The sequence below is a fragment of the Hirundo rustica genome, chromosome 3 (assembly GCF_015227805.2).
Source record: "Hirundo rustica isolate bHirRus1 chromosome 3, bHirRus1.pri.v3, whole genome shotgun sequence".
NCBI lineage: Eukaryota > Metazoa > Chordata > Aves > Passeriformes > Hirundinidae > Hirundo > Hirundo rustica.
The window spans coordinates 40,143,018-40,157,093 of NC_053452.1; the positions used below are offsets into that span (position 1 = coordinate 40,143,018).

The 14,076-nt window shown below is 36.7% G+C and overlaps 1 protein-coding gene across 1 annotated transcript in view; it reads right to left on the reverse strand.

The window, feature by feature from the left end:
- Positions 1 to 6,302: 6,302 nt before the first annotated feature.
- Positions 6,303 to 14,076, reverse strand: part of PDE10A (phosphodiesterase 10A) — a 169,665-nt gene continuing 161,891 nt past the window's right edge. Inside the window, exon 22 of the mRNA XM_040057725.2 lies at positions 6,303 to 10,393. Coding sequence (XP_039913659.1) covers positions 10,276 to 10,393 — 118 coding nt within the window. The 3' untranslated portion in view covers positions 6,303 to 10,275. The remainder of the gene's footprint in view (positions 10,394 to 14,076) is intronic.

Genomic DNA, 14,076 nt, shown 5'->3' on the forward strand with positions numbered 1-14,076 from the left:
TGTAGTAGAGAACAGAGAAGAATCCGAAAAGAACATGTAAAAATAGCAGAAAACCTAAATTAAATTTTTCAAATCTAAGAACAATAATGCAAATCAATTGGAAGCTGGGCATCATCACCCCTGTGATCAGAGGAGTACCTGTTTGGAAAGACAGTGCAGCCTCAGGCCCTTTGGGCAGGATTTCACATCAGCCCTGCTCCTGTGGATTCCACCAGCTAATAATGGAGAGCTGGGAGCAGAGATGATGACCACGGTCTCCCATCTCAAAGACTTCTCTGAACAGGGGTACAGTTGGTATGGCTGTGTCTACAAGACTGTGGCTTTGGTGAGTGACAGAGATGACCTTACCACTGGTACTTACCTTTGTCAGACAGAGAGGGCTTACAGAACACCCTCTGATCGTATTAGTGCAGTGACAGTGACGTGCAGTACAATTTCCAGCTAACATCCCTCATAGTCACAGCTGTATGTGACTACAAGAGAGAAAAGTGACTGCAGCTCTCCCTGCTCTGCAAACACACAATTCTCAGCAAGCTGGGGATTGGACACATGATAAAAATCCTTGAAAAAGTTATTTTTCAGCATTTTAAAATATTACTGGTTTACCTTTGTAAGTTATTTTTCATTTTTATTTTAGGAAGCATGTTTCTGTGTATTCTCAGCTGTTGCTGCCATAAATGTTGAGATTCTATTATTTCCAACAATCACAATAGCTATTTGGAGTCTGTATCACCTGCAGAAGAAGGATCCAGGCAGTTTATGATCAAGTAAAATGCAACTATTCTCAGAGTAAAAAAAGGGTTGGGGTTTTTTGCCCTTTTTGTGTGTGTGTGTGTGTGGTGTGGGTTTTTGTTGTTGTTGTTTTTTGGGGGGGTGGTGTTTTTTGTTTTTGTTTGTTTGTTTGTTTTTTGGTTTTGTTTTTTTTTCCCTAAATATCACTCTAGAGGAATTTTCAGAAGCTTTTAACTCATAATTTCTTGGCATGTAGAAATTAGAGCATGTTACATTTTTATCCTAGGTTACTTCTGTTTTAAACAGATAGTGATTGCAACGTGGGTATAGTGCTGAAGAACCACACAGGCTGTGGGAAAACGATGCATTTTAAAAATAGTTGCTTTTATGGATGTGCACAGGAAAAAGCATGTGAAAAATCTGGACTAACCCTGTAGTGCACTGTGGAGAATCACACAGTTTCTAATTATTTCTAAACGTATTACAGAACATAACATACTCTATTTATCTTACTTTTTTTTCAAGGTGAAAATACCACTAGTGAAACTGATGTCCCCAACCAGTTTATCTCCATGAAAACTTGCAGAGGCAAGCTCTAGAAATGAAAATAACTCCATCTGTTCCAGCCCATCCTCTCTCTCTGCTGAAGTTTCCAGTATTCCCCTCAATTCAGGACAAAAATGGCCTAACATCTCTTATGGGAGGAAACAAAATGGGTTACAGCCATCAGCTCACCCTGTAAAGTTCATAGAAAAGACAATTCCAGGCTGTGTCAACCATATTAGCCTTGACAGCAGCAGCATAAACATTAAGTTATTGCATTCTCAGTCACAGGTTTCTCTTGTTTAAACTACAGAGTCCCTACTAAAACACAGAAAAAGCATTAGTGATAAGTCCCTGACAAAAAGCCTTCCCACATCTGTAAAAGGAATAATGTTCCACTCCAGTTTTCCCATGGTACGTTTTATATTGACTGACTTGACTGAAAATGATGACAAAAATCCTCTCTTGGTACGCGTTGGAATTGAAAGAACGTGAAAAAAATCTTTCCTGTTTACCACGTGAATGTCTGCTACAGCATTTCCCATAGCATCAGTATTCCTGGGGAGGGGAAATGTCTGTGTCAGAAGTGTTTTGTCAGATAGAGGTTAGATATCAAACAAAATGGAAGCTCAAGTAAATGCTGCAAACTCTCTTTTACTGTAACTAAAAGCTAGCAGCAAAAGGAATAAGGTACACAAATGGCTCCATCTATGACACAGGCTATGCAGGATCAATTAAATTCAGGGAATTGGTAAAAGATCTTGTAAATGAAAAATCATCTTGATCTCACTCTGTAGTCCTTTCTTGTCACTTCCTAAACAGATCCGTAACACAGCTTCAGCATCAAAAGAAGGTACCAGGATTCCCAAATACATTCATTTCACCTATGCTGACATGGAGACATCATCAGAAGCATTTCAGAAAGCTCCTGATAAGCATTACATTGCTCTTCTATGAGGCACAGTAATTCTACATGAGTGCCTTGTGGAATTGACAGGAAAATTTGCTGTGCAGGAAGACTGGGGAGCTGAGATTTCAGATCAGCCTCCTTAGTTTAGGCTGACCAGTGGCTTCCTTATAAGCATAGCCCATCTTTCGTTTCCCATAAGCCCTCACACCTACTCTCATATGGCACAGCACTCACTTCATTCCAAGCCTTTCAGGTATGTAATACTGGATGAAAATTATTTCTCTCAGGCAGGAAGAAACTAAGATCTCCTTTGCAAATTCCAGCCCATTAATTCAGACCTCAGTAGTCACTCTGCTCTCTGTACTTTACATAAACCTTGGAAATACAGCCCTGAAGAATAGCTTTACACTTTTAATTCCCAATCACTGGGAACAAATTCAGCTCACAGAAATTGAAAGGACAGAAGAGGCTGTAGGGATGGCAGTCTGTTGTAGTCATGGAATCCTCAAAGGGGAAAGGAAAAACAAAAAGAAATTGCTCTACCCTAAAATTCGTAGCACAAAAAGAACAGAAAGTAAAAAGGAGGAAAATAGGAAGTTGCCTGATGACTGGAGCTGATTGAGAAAATTTAAAGGATCCAAAGAATTACTTTTACCAGCAGCCCTGGAACAGGACCTGCAAAATTACTGCGGAACAGGAACTACACATGTGGTACCCAAGCCAATTTGCCATTGCCTTCAAATACAAGTCAGTAAAAATTTAAAACCAAGAATTGCTACAGTGTTTAGTTATAGGACTTTGATTTTTTTTTTTTTAAGATTATATGTTAATGCAGCAGCTCAAATGGTAAAGTGCAATCATACATGCAAGCTTGAAAGCTTTCAGTGTCATTTCTTACTCTTCCCCTTGAACAGAGAAATTGGAAAAAGCGGTACTCATCAGTAGCATACCTGATGGTGTCACAGCCCTGTGATATTTGTTCTCACCAGACAGGAAAGTAAATATATTTTTCTACATATATTTTGAATTCTAAACTGCATGTAATCAGGAATATTTCCTGATATGCCTAACACACACAAAAAAAGAAAGTGTTTAGAGGCTTAAAATAAATTGGAAAAAAACAAAACAAAACAAAAAAAACCACCAAAACATCCAGGGTCTGGTAACTTATGCAAAGCTATAACGAAAATCTGTCACAGAAAAATTTTGTTCCTTCAAGTTCGTAAGTAGAATCATAACAGATGTCCATTGTCTTTCCAAAAGAACTGTAAATATTCTTCACTTCCAGCATCAGTACATTTTCATGTTCAGAAGGAAAGCACATCTTGAAGGCCTTTTTCCCCACACTACTCATGTAAGAAACTACATTTTTTTCAGCAAGGGTTTTTTCTTTTATATAATATATAAAATACACCTAATATTGAATATGCTTTTCTTTCCACAGACAGTAGCAGAAAACAACTTTGAGTTCTCTAGCTGGAAATTAACATTAGCTATTCTATTTCTATTCTTTATTATGAACTTGTTTATCTAAACTATCCTTATTTATCACTGTACCACATTCACTACTGCTATTTACATTGATGGTAAAATTTTCAGAGTCTTCTGATGCTACTGGCTTTCTTAGGTGCTTCCAAAAGGTTTTTGGCTTTTTTTTTTTTTTTTTCTTCCTTCTTTTACTTTATTTGCTTTTGGTATTTTAATTTTTTTAGTATTATTATTTTACAAACCGTATTTTTTCACTTCCAATGGGCTAATTAAGTAGTGCACATTAACAACTGATGTTCTTTTGAGAAGCAGCAGAAATAGGAACAGAAGGAACACTACAAACATATTCTCACCTGTATTCACAGAGCTTACAATGCTGTAAAAAAGAAAAATTATTACTGCCAGCTGCATGTTAACAGATGATATGGTGAAAATAATTTAGCCCTGCCAGCAATGTTAAAAAAAAAAAAAAAAAACACCAAAAAACTTTACCTGATATAATTCACTCTTTTCATATTTCTTGAGTCTCAGACTTCTCCTTTCTTTTAGACTTTTAAACAACAGGTATAATGCACATACAAGTTACTTTCTGATGCATTTCTCTGTAACTCATTCTTGACCCAAAGATCTTCATCTTTGTAATCAGCTTCTGTGGTACAGGTAGCTCTTCCAGAGCACTACTGAAACACACTGAAAAAACCTCTTCTCCCTAACCTCAGGAAAATGGACCATGGATTGAAGAAGGGGAATTTACCCTTAGCAATTGTCTTCAGCAAAATAAGTACAACAAAGTTATCTCCAATACTTGTTGAGCAGGTGAAAGCCATTGATATTTCTGTCCCAGTGTGCTTGGATACTTTCAAGTAAGACAAATTCAAAGTTCCTCAAAACCAACAGCAATACTCATTTCCTCTACAAACATCAATGAGCTTAAGATGGTTTTACATTTATGTTTTCCATTATTTCCAAGGGATTATACCCAAGCTTGATTTTTGTATATTTCTGATGATGCTCTTCAATGTCAAAGGGCTAAAAATGCTAAGGAAAGCACACCAAATGGACAGTGACCATCAACAGCAAAGCACCATGCTGTGCTACAAGAGCTAAGTCTGCACAACAAGCAGAAAAAGATGAAAAGGCACATAATTGACTGCCACCAATTTAAAAATCATGTCTAGAATGTTGATGTCAGCCTATAGATCCTCACCAACAACACAGAAAAACGTGGAAAGTACTAAATAAATAATATTCAGAGAAACATTCCTCTTCTACTGCCTCTCCCTCAAAAAAATTCAGAAAGTTTTAAATTTAACAACAACAACAAAAAACCCTAAAAAATGCACTAAATGTCAGTGCAGCTCCTCTCTCATCACAAAAGCTGGCTCTGGCAGCAAACAGAGCTTTCTCTCTCTTTTTTTCCCAGCTATTTTTTCATTTCCTTTTTAATGTGTTGCTCAGAATTTTGCTCTACACTTGTCAGAACCTATCTTGTATTTTCAGGATACTAGCAGCTTGTAAAGCCCTATATTGCTTTGGAATTGACCATACAAATTTGGATGAAGGATTATTTTTTTTACAATTCAGCATCTGAGTATGTCAATAATTCCCAAAGGTAGCAAATGATTCTGTATCAGCTGCACTGACATTATTCACATCCACATTCCATCTGTGTGGAAGTTATCCCTCAACAGCAGGGTAAGCTCCTGGCAGCAGAAGGGCAAACAGAAAAGGACATCCCTTTGCAGTTTCATGACAACATGAAGCTGCAACAGGTGATTAAACCATAATGAAAAGAAGTATTATATTGGGAAAACATACCTTAAAAGCAGGAAACTGCAAATATAGGGAACAGCAAGCACAGCCTATTCAAAAGGCTCAATCATGTTTTGAATCACTTTGTGCTGTGGTTTTCTTGTGGTATAAACACACATATATGCACACACATCCCTCACTTGCACTCCCAATAATAGCAAAAGTAAACATGAAAAATAATATTAAAAAAACTCTGTATTCAGTAATATTCACACCAAAGTATATGTATAGATATATCCATTAAAATTATGAACATTTCTAAATATATTTTATGTATCATACATATATTTATATGTATAATTACATATCCACAGAAGTCATCTTGCTGTGCTAAAGCCAGCAGTAAAAGCAAAAACAGGTTTCACAATAGGACACCCATATATGCATATGTACTGGCTGTTTGGTTTGTGAATTTATTTACAACTTAGCTATATTGTAATAAATGCTTACTGTTCTATTGTACAAATGTAATAGTAAAGGTTAGGTTTGTTTTTTAAATACAAAGACTGCAAATGAATACATGAAAAAAATTACACACCATGTACAGTATTTATAATTTATAAATGCAAAGTTAAGACCTCTTTAAATTATTGCACTTGCATATTTTTTACAAAGATAGTTTATATGTATCATATATATATATATGTGTGTGTAAATATATATATATATAAAACAAATTTTTCATCTCACTAAATGTAGTAAAGTTGAATGTTGTTACCTTGAAGTTCTTTCTTCTCCACATAACAGCCCAACCTGAATTTGGAATATTTATGAAACTACTCTACAAATCAGTTTGATCTACCCTAGAAAGCAGTCTGTTACTTTAGGTTTATTTGACAGAGTATACACCCGTATTACAATCGAGCACAGTTTTTGGTCAGAAAGCAAACAAAAGTTATGATGTGCCTTTGCTAGGTTGGGATATATAACCTAAAGTTTGAACATGAACTTCCTTGTAGAAGTGTGCAGAAAGCCTTTTCTGTGTTTAGAATTAATATATTAATTGTTCCACTTCACAGAACTGGTCCAATATCACAGTGTTTGAGGCAAATGCATTATTTCAAGAGGGTCATGATTGATTTGAGCATCTAATAATCTCTATTTTTTAACATGAATAGTGCTTTTTGCTACTCCTACAATTTTTACACTACATGTTCTAAGTGCAGTCACAGCAAACTGATCACACTGTTTTAAGTTTAGATATAGGAAAGAAATCTGTGAATTCCACTCTGCATGTCCCCTCCAATTTAATATGCCTGATCATACACTCCCGCTAAAACCTGATCATTTATCTAATGATCTCTTATAGCAAAATAATTACTGCCATGAGTCGAACCATTACAGCAGAATATTGCAAAACCATGCAAAATTCATAGATTATTTGTAACAATGGAATTTGTCATGCTGTAATAAAATATGCAACATCTCAGATGAGTATAATGCTATGTCAACTATTTTTCTCACTCAGTGCATACCTTTCAGGCACCTTTTCAAAATACATTAGAAAACCTCAGTTACAACCTCAAACAATGCTTTTACCTTTACTAGATGTAGGAGGGAAAAGCAGCTGGAATTATTATTAAGAAAAATGCAATTCTAGGAATATAAAAATCTAACAGATCTTTCCTTTCCTAGAAGTGTTAAGCTTTTCATACATTCTTTTGGGCAAGATAAGTTCTACCAGGATAAAACGGCAAGGAGGAATGACTTTTGACAATTTAACTTAATGAGTCAGACGTCTTACAAACCTAGACATCTTAACTAATCATGAGTTTGAGTCCCGATCTTTGAACAATTAAATCTCAACATGTCTTTGAGCCATGAAATTAATCTCTGAAGTTCTAGCTTTTTGTGGGTTTGACTTTGAAGTGCAGGTACAAGTGTTTTTTCCTGCAAAATATTTACACATACAAATCTGTACTCTGTAAATGCTATGACAGACTACATTTTCTTAAAAAAAAAAAAGCTCATCATGACTAGTGTCTAGGTCCTAACAAGGAGTAATATCTTGTCATGACCTTTCTCCTTTTACACACCAGGAAATCAAACCAAACCACAGCCACTGGAGCCAATTTTTTCAAATTCTAATACACATTATACTATAGCAAACATATTTTAAGTGGTTTGGATAGTTCTGTATTAGAAACAGTAGCTGATTCACTTCAGACATTAATAGAACAACTTATTACCAATTTGACACATTTTCCAGGGAAACATGCCCTCTACCAGTACTTATAAACTTCAAAACACAACATAGTGTGTGACACTGCCAAACATTTTTAACAGTAGAAAACAGAGCTACTGAAGTTATCTTTACTGTCAGTATAAGATGGATGAAAAGCTTTCCATACTCACAGATATAGGGTGATAAGGAATACTTTTACAAAGCTTTTAAGATCAGCATTTTTAAATGGAAAGCAGAAAAAAAGGGAAAATAATGGCACATATATTTAATGCAAATATGCCTAAGCAAATATACTTAACCCACAAAGGAAAACATTCCATCCAGTTGTTGGGGTATCTGAATTTCAAAAAGCATTTTTGTAGCCACCACAGATTTAGGTAATTTCCATGTAGATTAGGAACCAACCATGGATTCTGTTTCAAATACTTAGTGGATGAAAAGTTGCATCTGCATTATTTAGGTGAAACAGAACGGCTAAGGAGGAAAGTAGAGGACACAGCATTAGATAATGTTCATTCTACTTCGGTGTAATTGTTTCCTGCCATTTTTTTTTCCTTTTTTTTTTCTTTTCTTTTTTTTTTTTTTTTTTTTTGGTGGTGGTGGTGGTGGGTTTTGTTTGTTTGTTTTTGTTTTTGCTCTTTTTCAATACCAAACCAGTTTGCTGTGATTACCAAAGAATTTCTGCACTTAGAATCGGTAAGGCAAACTAAAAAAAAAAAAAAAAAAAAAAAAAAAAAAAATTACAGGGCTGTTGCTAGGTAACATGCATCATACAAATAGAAAAGTTCATACTGAATTTTCAGCCTGTGGGATCTCTATGTACAGCAAAGGCTTAGGTGCATTTATACATTATGCGACTGCAGATCACGTACTGTACACATAAACAGATACTGGCATGTGCTCGACCATAACAGAAGGCAAAACTCAAGAGGCCAAGTTGTTCGCATGAAACCCAAAAGCTGGCGTGCCTATAAGAGCAAGAGAGCCCAAAAGACAGGAGATGGAAAAGGAGAACCTGTGTTCTGTCTTTAGGTCACTACCATTACTTGTTGCAGTTACACAATGGCCATGTTATCACGGAACCTCCACAAGAGCGCATTATCTGTGAAAAAGCACATAAATGCAGTATAGGCTGTATGTGAAAGGTATGCAAAGACTGTTTTCACCTATTGTGTGGATCACTATGAAGATTTTTTTCTCATTATTTTTAAGAGAAAGACAAAGGCAAATTAAGTGTTGTGAAACATATTCTGTACAATTGCACTAAATTTAAAAGAGTGGCATTACATGTAAGTCTGTGCATAAGTTTGTAAGGTGAGGCCTAAGTCAGCACAGAACTGTAAACACACCATTTAGCGTACTTTTCTTCAGTCAGCTATTCTTTCACTAAGAAAGGCATTTCTAAACCTGGAAATTTTGCTAACTAGGGGAAAAAACAAACAGACAAAATGGAGAAGTTTCTTAATTTCACTCATCTTGGCATGGGGGGGGGAAGGAGTAGAAGACATGCAGTGTCACTGTGCAACACAAAAGCTAGTCAATACAAACACATTTTTGATTTATTGTGATGGTACCGCAATCCCTCTTACCAGACCTGACTTTTCTGACAAGGCTTTTGTTCCCAGCAGATAGGATACTTCAGGTATGTCTCCAATACCTTTTAAAATACAGCTCAATAGGTAGAAATAAAACTGATGACTTACTTGTGAGCTAGGCAAGGAAATCTTTGCTGTCACATTTAAATTTTAATCTGATATTTCTGTCATTATGGATACAAAAAACTCCAACCTGAAACTCCCTCTCGTATCAGAGATAATTATCCAGTACTTCCAGTGTTTTAAGGGAGGAGTTGTCTAGGTTTAAAAAACATCCTAAAGAACAAAGCACCATCACTAGTTCTATCAACATTTCCCTTGTGAGTGATAGACAATTGGTATCATGATGCTTAATGAAGTACTTTAAAACTTCAACCTGAATGTTGGTTTTCCGTTAGTTTGCAGCAAGAGAATTCACTGTAACCTAAGCATAAATTATAGTCTCCAAGGATTCTGCTGGAGTTCAAACTGATTACAAGTAGATCACGCATAAACATTCACAATAGCAATGGGTATATTGTTCTATTTATAGCCAAGAACTCCCAAGTGACACTGGTGCTAAAGCCAGCCACAGTACGGTATAATAAAAGTACCATTGAAACCCTTACTAGAAAGATACAATTTAGAAGTACCCCATGAGATTCCCCCCCACCCCCATCAGTTTTAAATTAAGGCCTCAGCAATGTAGCCCATGAGATAAGGCCAGTCTTTTATATTCACAAGCTGTAAGTTCTCTTTTGATAGCTGACTCCAAAACATCTGGTTTGTCACGTTCCCTCTGTTTACGTTGTGTCACTGGTGTAGGTCAGGAGATTGGCTGCCAGAGTCATTCACCTGAGGTAACTCCATGGGTGTTACCTTCCTAGGCAGGTCTACTTAGCATTTTGTAGCTTTCCTTTTCCTTTTTTTTTTTTTTTTTTCCTCTTCAAATAAAAACGAAACAAAACAAAAAAACAATCCCCAAAACAAGAAGGGGTGCTTTTCAGGTTAAAGCAATCTGTTGCTACTGTTCAGTCATCAATCTTCACAGGAAGAGAATCTGAGGTCCCAGGAGCAAGGGATTGAGAAGAAATCCATATAGAGGCTTCCTCACCTCTTGTTACTTTCTCCCATTGGTTGAGGTTGTCCCTGGAGATGCAAAAAAGCCAAAGGTAAGACACTGTTCATAAGTTTACTAGGATTTATTTCTTCCTCACAATAATGTTTGCTGAACCATACTTTGAGATTTATATTTATGTAAGTATATTTATATTAGCACCCGTATGTCATCAAGCTTTTATCATCCATTATTTCAGCCTTTAACTTCACTTATCCCATTTAGTAATTCTGCCTGACTCATATCAGTGTTAACTCTATCCTAGCCTACAGTACACCCTCTTTCCCCCTAAGGCAAGTCCTGAAGCTAGAGGCTACCACCTGCTTCCACCACAAATTTATAGCCCTCATGGCAGCAGGAAAGCCCAGCTGAGACCCAAGAGGGACATGACTGCAGAGACACTGAAACAGCACTCTGGAGCACAGGAGCTGATTAAGCTTTCTGAAACTCCTGCAAAAGGGCTGCCTGACAGTATATAAAATGTTGCATACCAAGAACATAGTATCAATTTTCAATTACTACTGTGGCAATCACATTATCAATCTACTACACATTTAAAGGGTACCCCTTCCTTGAGACATAAATGTCTTTTAGTGCCTCACAGCCTGGCCAATCCTTAAGTACAAAATTCAGTTCATAAGCCACGAAATTATGAGAAATCAAGCTGGTAATGTTCTAATGATCTAAAGATCACAAACCCATAGTCTTACTTGCTGTACACCAGTAGCACTCTAGTGATGGGGAAGTCTATGTTGATAGACCGCACAACTGATGGCCAAATCTCAGCATTCAGTCTTCAAACACAGAGAGAGAGAGCAAACCCAACTGTTTCATCTTCACACTGTCAGATCACTAGTTACTAAAGCAGTTCTCTCATTCTTAGATGCCTTCCATAAACAAACAGGATGGCAACAGTACTAAAAGATCACCTATGGTATGTCATACCATGAGATTACATCGGAATTTACACGGCAGAGCTTTTCGGATTTTTATGACACAGCCTTGCCAAAACATTTGTTAAACCAGCAAATATTGATCTGAAAGCACAGTGTACAGGTAAGAAGAGAAAATGTTTCATTTTCTGGGGGTGGTGGAAAGCAGGATCTAATAAAGTCTACCAAAGAAAGCTGGTGCCCTCTAGAGTAACACCTGCACCATTTTCTGCAGGAAAATGCTCAGCCAGTGCTTCAGACCAACCGGAGGTTATAAAGCCAGCATTAATATGGCAGTGAACCTCAGCTAATACAATCAGGCACTAAGTATCAGAAAAAAATGAAGCATCACTATTTCTGTCTCCTTCTTGGATCTGAGAAAGTAATGAGAATCACAGCCAAAATATGTTTAAAATATATCAATTTCAGCAAGAACTGAGAGACGCAAAAACACAAGGAAAAAAGTTTCAAGTTATTTGATCTAAAATAAAGGAAAAAACAAATCACTTCCTTCTCCAAATACATACACTACCATACATTTATACTTTGGCAGGTCTACTGAGTACATAGGCTACAAAACTTACCTAGGACTTATTCTGAACACTCTAACACAGGTGGGCTAATAGAAAGCATTTAAAAATGTGGAATAAACTAGCACACAAGAAAACCTTCTAGACTGTTAGCTGCCACTTCACTTTAAGAAAATCAGTGGTTTATATATATATATATTTTTATATATATATATATATAGTTTGTTTGTTTTGTGGGTTTTTTTGTTGTTGTTGTTTGGGGGTTTTGTTTGTTTGTTTGTTTTTTTGTAAGGTGTAGATGATACAATTCATTTGCCTTTGAGCTTCCAATGAAGCCCTGGCTCCTAGTGTCTGGAATAAATGCCCAGAGGTTCTAAAAATAAAAGCCTTGATGCTGACATGCTGCCTTAGCTGCTTTTGCTGCTATTATTTGCGGCTGGTGTCTGAGTTTTAAAGAACTCAAGGACACAGCAGCTTAAATATTGTGTTCCAAGGATGAGCACTGCTGGTGAAGAGGTGATATCAAAATTGGTTCAGTCAGCAACTGAGGAAACACTAAACAAGAGTAAGGCTGGATGCTTCTGATCACACTCAATTACAGTTACCCATCAAAAATAAAGGAAAAACAAAAGTGTAGTGCAAAATCAACCATTTTAAACGCTCTGGAGTATTCTAGACCCTGCAATAACAATTTTTTTTCTAACTGGGCACCTGAAGTTATATCTCTGTTCTCACTTCCTTTTCTTCATCTCCAAGCCTTAACCCTCAAAATTCCTCTTAGTTCTTTTCAAAGAAAAAGCTGAGGATAATTTCAAGGCTAAGATAAAACTACCAAACTGCTCCTCAGAAGACTTTATGCCAGCATGTGGATTTTAAAGAAGCTCTTTAGTCTTTGCAGAGGCTTTATCTACTCATCTGTGTTTTGGTTCTGCATTAGAACAATCTAAATTAAAGAATACTCAACAGCAAGGCAGGGGCTTGTCTGTCCAGAGCTCTATCCAGTGCGGAGATTGTGCCAGTGTAGCTTTCAGAAGTATCATTATAACAATTTGAATTACAAACAACAAATATAATTTCTAAAATACAAAAAAATCTTATCAGCTCTGCCAGGAGTCTGATTACTTTTACTTCAGACACCACACCTTCGACAGAGAAACCAACTTTTGAAAAGACGTTCATGCTGGATCTTCAGAATTAGCAAGAACTTTCATCCAAAGCACAGCCTTATGTGGGTGTTTGATATCCACAATTCAACTTTAAATATCTGCATCTGAGTTCTAAAACATGAACCATCAAGTAAAACAGGCCACTTTTGCAAATAAGCCTCAATGGGATATCCATACAGCCAGGAATGGAAAGACGTGTCTTCCCAGATTGTTGCTCCTGGAAAAGATACTGTGCATTCTTAAGCACTCCACCTACCCTCTCTAAGGCCCAGTTTCCATTAAGTGGAACAAAAACTTGATTTTGATCAAGTCTTTACTGTGAGGGTGGTGAGGCACTGGAACAGCTTGTCCAGAGAAGCTGCGGATGCCATATCCTTGGAAGTGTTCAAGGCCAGGTTGGATGAAGCTCTGGGCCCTGCTCTGGCAGGAGATGTCTGTTCCCACAGAGGGAAGACTGAACTAGATGATCTCTTCCAAGGGATCTCCCAACCCAAACCATTTTGAAATTCCATTATTTTCTTTGATTAACCAAAAGCATTATTTAGTCTCTCCCTACTAAAATCTTAAAATATTCCTTCAGCTCTTTATGTTCTCTTGTTTGTTCACGTCTTCTTAAAGCACAGACACTAAACAAAATTCCAGCTGTAGCCTCATTAATGTAATAACTAGAGAGGTATAGTCTCTAATTCTTCTGAATATTCCTTCCATATTCATCTAAGAGTTGCACAGCCATACCCAGCAGAGGTACCTCAGAGGCAACTATGATTAGCTGATTAATGATGGCTCCTAGATACTCACTGTTTTTCATAAGGCAGTCCTCTGTTCCACTGACACAGACCTAAATATTCTTCTCACAGCTATATGAAAGAATGTTTGTGTATGAATGAAATTGTTTTCCTAACTACTACATTCATTTCAAGTTATTTGTCTGTTACTTAACAGAGAATTTAGTCCACATGATCCACAAGAGGACGTAGCTGTGCCATACAGGACAAAAAAAAAAAGTTCAATGTTAGACAGAATTTAAGAAAAAATATGAGAGAATTAGTAAGAGCATAGAAAACCAGACCTTTAACCACTCAATATG